The sequence below is a fragment of the Cnephaeus nilssonii genome (genome assembly GCF_951640355.1).
Source record: "Cnephaeus nilssonii genome assembly, chromosome: 13".
NCBI classification, from domain to species: Eukaryota; Metazoa; Chordata; class Mammalia; order Chiroptera; family Vespertilionidae; genus Cnephaeus; species Cnephaeus nilssonii.
The window spans coordinates 18,811,956-18,819,969 of record NC_137084.1 but is presented as its reverse complement, the minus strand read 5'-3'; the positions used below and the strand labels follow the sequence as shown (position 1 = coordinate 18,819,969).

The 8,014-nt window shown below is 36.9% G+C and overlaps 1 protein-coding gene across 1 annotated transcript; it reads left to right on the top strand.

Annotated features, from left to right (window-relative positions):
- Positions 1-3,897: 3,897 nt before the first annotated feature.
- On the top strand, positions 3,898-4,842 carry LOC307109357 (olfactory receptor 5G3-like; the record flags this gene model as incomplete). Its single annotated transcript, XM_079788043.1, has 1 exon — positions 3,898-4,842. The coding sequence occupies one exon, from the start codon at positions 3,898-3,900 to the stop codon at positions 4,840-4,842; it is 945 nt and encodes a 314-aa protein (XP_079644169.1).
- Between the last annotated feature and the right edge of the window lie 3,172 nt (positions 4,843-8,014).

Here is an 8,014-nt window from a genome sequence, read left to right as displayed (position 1 = left end):
AGCTATGAGTTACTTATTTTATATTTTCTTAAGAAATATTGTATACTTTTACTACATAGGTAAACATCTTATAATTTGAAAAAAAAAGTACATATTACCATCTCTCTTATTTAAATTTGCCAGTTATTTGTATCTTTGATCTTCTTCTCTGCCTTATTATTTTCTTTCTGAACATTTTGAAATTGTAGTTTATTTTTAAATTTTTCTCAAAGATGTCTTCAATGTTCATGATTATTTTAAGTAGTGTCTATGCTCTTGTTTTTGTTTTGTATCATGTGACTAACAATTCTCATTTTCTTTCCTGGGTTCAGCCAACTTACTTCCCATCACCTGATATAATTTTGTTACTTTTTCCCCCCAACCTTGCTATTCCACAGAATGGATGCTTTTATTGAAAAAAATGTAATAAAAAAGTTTTTTTTCTATAATTTTCTGTTAATAGGGTACTTTTTTCCTGTTATTTTCTACATGACCTTTTCTTTTTTATGTTTAAAAAATGTCATTTTCTTTTTAAAAAAATGTTTTTCTTATTGCTTTTTAAAAAGAATAACACATAGAAATACTTTCCCCTTGTCTATAAAATGATTCTAATTGCTAAATTATGAACCATATCAATTATATATTTGGGGATTACCTTCCATTAATTCAACAAATACTAATACAACACCAATTATTGACAATCTTCTAAGATGGATACCTAATGGGAGTGAAAAATGAGGTCCTCTGAAATATTATGGAAGTTGATAGATGAGATATCTGCTCTCCTTGATGGAATAAGCAATCAGGTTCTTAAGAAGGTAGTGATTGAGGTAGCTCAACCTATGTCATCAGACTATACACCTTCTTTTCTTTTTTTGATCCTTCCATCCAAACAACTTCCTAGCTTCTTTTTCTGCCCCCGCCCCCCTGCTTCTGTTCATCTCATTAGCATTGCCTGAAATACCTTTCCTCTTACCTTTAGTTATCTAAATTTTGTTTTTCCAGACCAATTCCTTCATTGAAAATTTTCTCAGGTATTCCAGCTTTGGAGTCCAGTGACTGGTTATTATGTTTGCCTAGAAATAAGCAAATGCTACTTTGAGCTGCTGTTTTATTTTTATGTCTAGATATCTCCCCAGCTACCCTATAGATCTTTATCATTACTAAATTACACCAATGAGCACTGATTCTGTGCTGGACATTTTGTTGTAAGTACTTTAAATGTATTATTTCACTAAACTCTCCCAACATCTCTGTGAGCTAGGAACCATTGCTTTCTTTATTTTAGAGATTAACCCTTTGCACTCGCTTGCTTTTTTCTCGATTCCTACCGATGCTAACCGTGTGGAGTCACACTCGACATCTGAGTGCAAAAGGTTAAGAGAATGAGGCACAGAGAGATGTAGAAGCTTGCTCAAAGTGGCACAGTTAGTAAACTATGGATTGAGATTTTGCACCAAGGAAATGTAGCTCCAGAATCCAGGCAGCAAATTACTTCATCCCAGCTGCTCAGAGTCATTCCCCACTGATAGAAAAGAGGGCTCTCTTTTGGCAAAGAAGGATCCCAAAGGGTAAAAGAAACCCTACATTGTTGTTGTTGTTGTTGTTGTGTGTGTTTGTTTTAAGAATTCCCTCTTTAAGAAAAAGTACAGGTTAGAAATAATACTTGGTCCAAATGCCACCTAGATAATTTTAATTTTGTCCCTTCAGGTGTAAACTCTTGAGGTTTTCGTTCTTTGGGGACCTGGCTCTAAATTATTGAAAACTCCTAAGAAAATGTCCCTTATTCTGGGACGTAGGTGAATCAATGTGCAGGTCTCTTAACTCCCAGTCCCTTTAAGATGGAGCATTTGCCTCCTTCATCAAGTACCTAGAAAGTCATGCCCCTTGCAAAGGCTACCACCATGAGGGGAGTTGACTGTTCCACTCTTACTTCCAGAAAATGATTCTTTCCTTTAAAGCAGTTAATGAAGATACATAAAGGATATCCTTAAAGAAGTGAGTACATATGTGGGATATAAAATTGAAACGCATAGACGCAGACAGCAGTCTGGTGGTTACCAGAGGGAAGGGGAGTCAGGTGGTAGTAAAGGGGGTCAAATATATGGTGATGGAAGATGATTTGACTTTGGCTGGTGGGCACATTCAATATACTGATGATGTAGCATAAAAATATACACTTGAAACATTTTGTAATTTTACTAAACAGATTTTACCAATAGATTTAATTTAAAAAAAAAAGAAGTGAGTACACTGCTTTTGGATAATGTGATATTTTTGAAAAATGGTGGAGAAACATGAGATTAATTTTGGGAATGTAACCTCCCCACCCCAGGCTCTTTAAAGAGAGCAAACCTTGGCATTTTGTTCACAACCTTATGAGACTAAATAAATGGCTTGTGTGACTTTTTTTCTGAACTGAATTTCCTGTTTATTTCTTTATAATATAGAGATACTGTAATGTCTATGAGGTCACAGAATGTTAGCTATGGAAGGGGTAGAGAGATCCTCCTCTTTTAAAGAAGATTCAAAATGACTTATATTCAAATACATACATACATACATACATACATACATACATACATACATACATACATCAGAAAGGAAGAAAGGACAGAATGAGGGATGGAAAGATGAACAGATGGAAAGAAAAAATAAAAGGGAGGAAGAGAAAGAAAGAAACCAGAAACAGTCTGTACAACCCCCTATCCTCACATACCTATATAGACATATTTGGATGGGCATAAACAAAAACATTCATGCAATAGATGATGCTCCTAATATAAACCTAGAATTGTCTTTGTGACTGCTGAAAATATACTCCACATAGAAGCAAATGATCATGATAATAATGAAATAATGATAAATAGAATAGATATCATCACTATGTCAAGTTAAACATATAATTATTGTATAATTCAAGAATACTATATTGTTCTATTTTATCCAGAGGACATTATTTAAAGTGATAATAAATGTTATTTAAAACCAGATTATTTTCATATAAATTATCTTACATAGTGTTCTTTTTCTATAATTTTTCAACAGTTTTCTCTTTGACTAATGAGTCAGAAAATAATACTTTCTTGAGAATGTTCCCTGCATAAAATATTATGCATTTGATATTTTACATATTTTATTACTATAATTGACATTGCCTGGCAGATTTCAGGATAAGTGCCTTAAAAGATGTTTATAGAAATATGAGAAATCACATAAAATAAATTTACATTATTTTGGTGCAACAGATGCTTTATCTTCTATGCAATTTCCATGACAACCTGCTGTCCAACACATACCACTTTCTCTCAAAAGTGGGACCTCTTAATTTCTTCACACATCACAGTCCTTTATATGAATAACCCTTTTGTCATTTGTGTGTTATCTCCACATCCTTTTAGAAATAGTAGTAGGAAATAGATTGATGCACACATCTATAAATTGTGTCTTAATAATGTTAGAATGCCACTGATTATTCAGTAAGAACAAGAACTTCCCTGCTTAGTCTTTCCCAATGGCTGATGTTAGGATCGGACAGTACTCCCATTGAGGGTATTCTTGAGTGGGTTTTACTATTCCATCTAAGGTGAAACACAAAGAGTAATTCTCATTTTAAATACAATTTTATAACTTGAAGGAGTTTTAGATAGTTGGACTCTTTTTATGAGAGAGAGTATGAAATCCAAAGAGATCAAGGATAAATAGCCCAAGTATGTGCAAGATTTTTGCACCACTGTCCAGACCTAGTTTCTAGAAATATAGTCTTCCAGTTCAACAATATTTACACAATGTTTCAATAATTGTATGTTATAGATCTGATTAGCTAATCTGTCATTAGGTTAAAATATTATTTGTGACTGTTAATGCTATGTTTTTAATAATGAAAAAAATTTTTTTATAGCAGATTATAAATGACCAATGGGAGACAAGAATCAGACGGCAGTGACTGAATTTCTTTTCGTGGGCCTCACAGGTCATCTCCATCAGCAGATTGGACTCTTTGTCATGCTTTTCTTCATCTATCTTGTCACACTGGGGGGTAACTTAGGGATCATCACTCTCATATGGATCGATCCCAGGCTCCACACACCCATGTACTTTTTCCTCAGCCACTTGTCCTTTGTAGATATTTGTTCCTCCTCCTCCATTGCCCCCAAGACACTGTGTGATATCTTTGCAGAGAAAAGAAGCATCTCTTTCATGGGTTGTGCTGCACAGTTGTGGTTCTTTGGTCTTTTTGTTGCAACTGAATGTTTCCTCCTGGCTTCCATGGCCTATGACCGGTATATGGCCATCTGTAAGCCTTTGTTGTATACGCTCATTATGTCCCAGAGGGTCTGTGTGCAGCTGGTGGCAGGGCCCTATGCCTTGGCTCTTATAAGTACAACGACCCATACAGTTCTCACTTTTTGCTTACCTTTCTGTGGACCAAATGTTATCAATCACTTCTTCTGTGACATTTCACCACTGCTGTCTCTAGCATGTGCAGACACCCAGAACAATAGGTTAGTGCTTTTCATCTTGGCTGGAGCTATAGGAGTCCTCAGTGGCCTAATCATTACTATTTCCTATGTGTGCATCCTCGTGGCCATCATGAAGATCCAGACTGCTGATGGGAGGAGGAAGGCTTTTTCCACTTGCTCTTCTCACCTGGCAGCCATCTGCATCCTGTATTCGACTCTTTTCTTTACCTATGTTCTTCCTGAGTCAGGTTCCTTCCTAGATATCAATAAAGTGATTTCTCTATTTTATACTGTGGTCATCCCCATGCTGAACCCTCCTATCTACAGCTTGAGAAACAAGGAGGTGAAAGATGCATTCAGGAGGATGTTTGAAAGAAAAAAAATTCTAATTGGTAGTTAGAATAGAATTATATGTGTGCTGCACCACAGATGTTGGTACAGAATGCACAGAATATTGGAGTGGAAATCAGAAACTGCAGGTAAGTCCTGGCTCTGCTAGTTCACAGGTTATTTGAAAAAAAAAAAGTAGTTCTTAAATATTTTCCTGCCTTAGTCTTATTCACTGTGAAATCATGTGGTTTCAAAATAATATCAAGATGAATTGAGAATATAAATGTGCAAATATACTGGGAGAAAACTTAGGTAAATATTTGTACAATCATGGGTACATGAATACTATTTAATCTGAACCATAAAACTAAAAGTTATTATGGAAAATTCCAAGCACCAGGAACAGTATTAAAAGACAAGTAATAAAATGAGAGAAAAGTTTGTGCACATGTGCCAAACAATGTGATAATATTCCTTGTTCCCTATTCAAAGAATATTCCAAAATTTACAATAAAAATAAAAATAGTGAATAAATGGACTATTGAATAGGCAGTTCACAGAAATGGGAATGCAAATTGCCAAAGATGTATGGAAAAATGTTCAACATCATGATTGGTCAAGTAAGTGAAATGCAATGAAAATGCAATCCAGTGCCTTTCACAGCAGATGAAACGTTTAAAGTTTTCAATGATGGCGAAGTTCCTGTTTGATGATGTACACCGTTATTTTTCCTGATGATAGGAAGAATTGCTCCATTTCTACAAAATTACTTGGTAGTTTCTATTTAAAATTTATATGGCATTTGACCTAGAAATCCCTCCTTTAGAAATCAAACTACAGAAATATAAATGCCAATGCATAAGATAACACATATTTCAGCATAATGTGTAGTGGCAAAGAATAAAGAACAGAAATGACTTGAAGATCTATCATTCGAAGTACCTTTTCTTTTCCCCTGTGAAATGTGCAGTAAATAAAAACACTGACTTAGGTAATCATGGACTGACCTGGAGAGAACTATTGTATACTGTCACTGTTGGTGAAAAAAGACCAAGTTGAAGATCAATGTGCCGCACTGATATTTAAGAAAAAAGGAAAATCTATGCAATGAATAAAATATACATGTATATGCATGTGTAAATGAGCATAGGGAGAAATATAAAGGATATACAACATCCTGACTTTTATTATGTCATTAAGAGTGGGATTGGAGGTTGAAAAGAAGAGGTTTTATTCATACATATTTGAGTTGTAGCTTAATCGAGCTCTCTGGTCCCACTGGGGCTCGATTTAGATGTATCATTTTCGTCTGACTTTATTATTGGAGGATCAGCCAGGATCCAGCTCCTATGGCAGGCATGGCTACCTACTCACTCAATGCCCTTTGTGCAAGGGCCCAGAATCAGACCAGGAGCTGTTTCTCAAAAGCCATGGCATTCTTTACTTCAGATGGCATAGAATTGCTCCTGTAAGCCTGCAGCATTCTCTCACGGAGGCTTGTCAGAAGCTCCATACTGCTTGTTTTCCTGCTACTACAACTTGCACCATAGAGTCTGTTGCATCGTGTGGCCTAGTGCCAGGACTGCTTGTCCTTCATCTGGGACCTGCTGTAGAGCCCTTCCTGCTCTGCATCCATAAATGCTGGCAGCCTTCCGTGCCATTGAGTATATGGGCTGGAGGAATTTTCCTCCAAAACCCAAAGTGGCCTATTAGGACATTCTGATTCTTTCTCCATGAATTGTGCCTTGGAGGGGATGTTCTAGCATGCTCATACCCATGGGACCTGTGAAAACCTATGGAAAGGGTCAAATTCTTGAATCTCATTAGGGTTTATCTCTCACCCTCTGGCATAACACCTCTAATGTTCTAGCAACTGCCCGTGTAACCTGCTCTATCAGTATGATGTTATCAGTGTAGTGGATACTACACTCAGTAGTGGATGGAGGCCAGCTATCCTAGTGCTTCCAAGCTAAATTCTTCCAAATATCTGCAGACTATATTAAGGAGGGCAGGAGAGTTAATAAAGCCTTGAGGAAATACTGTAAATGAATTTTGTTGTTCATCTCACATAAATGTAAATGGTGTCTGATGCTCTTTTCTAATCAAAGTAGAAAATAATACATTCCCCTAATCATCCACTGCACATCATGTACCGGAGGCCTTATAAATGATTCCATGTACATGGCACTGCTGTCGGGCTAGCACTTGGTTGAACTTGAAGCAGCTCACAGCCATTCTCTAAGAGCTATCTGGTTTCTGGGGGGACGATACCGCTGAATGAAATAGATAATGGGACTACCTCCACTGCATCCTTTGTGTCTTTGGTGGTGGCATTCATTTCTAGATTCACGTGTTCTGGAACCTTATAATCCCATTGATTTTAGGAAGCCTAGATTAATAACTACAACTCATATCGCTGAGCTTCTCACCAAGCTGAAGTCCCTCCCATAGTCCTTTTCTATATTGCTTTAGTGGAAGGAACATAGTCACCTGTTATCTTCTCTAGTCTTACATCGTAAGTCCTTTCAAATACCCCTATGTCTGTAAGCATTTAGACCTCTTCTTCAACATTCAACCATGGCAATAATGGTAGCTCTACCCACCTACTGCAGGCTTCCAGTGTTCCCAGGGATTCAAGGGGACATCCCAATAGTGCATTTGAATCAGCTCCTGGTACCTTGCCTACAAGCTAATTTCTGAGTCCCTGGAGTTCTTCCACATCAGTAAAATCTTCCTTATCCAGCTTTATATTTCTTCCATCCTAAGCACATCACCCTCAAAATGTATAACCTCACAAGCTTTCCCACTTCTGACTGGTACTTATTAGTCAAGTCCTATAACAATTCTGGCGAATAATAGGGCCAATTCTCCTTAGTCATCAGGCCATACCATTCTGAGCATTGCCTCTGGTTATTAAATCTAAAGGCCATGAAGGGAGGTGAGCTAGATCTTGAGAAAAAAAAACACACACTTTTTTTTCTTATGTAACATCTGACTCAGTGAGTCCTCTTTACATTCTCTAGGCAAAGGAAGGCTCCTCTCTTCCATTAGTGGGGAGAGGGCCACTTCTGCAGGCTCAGTAGCTTTAGGGGAACTGGACTATCTCAAACATAACCAGATTGGTTTTTTAATCCCAATTCTCAGTGTCTAACTCCTTCCCTATTAGAGTCCTGACTTTTGTCGGGAGACTTGCAATTCAGCTTCTTTATCATTCTATTTTTCACTGTCAGGTTCTTAAGTTG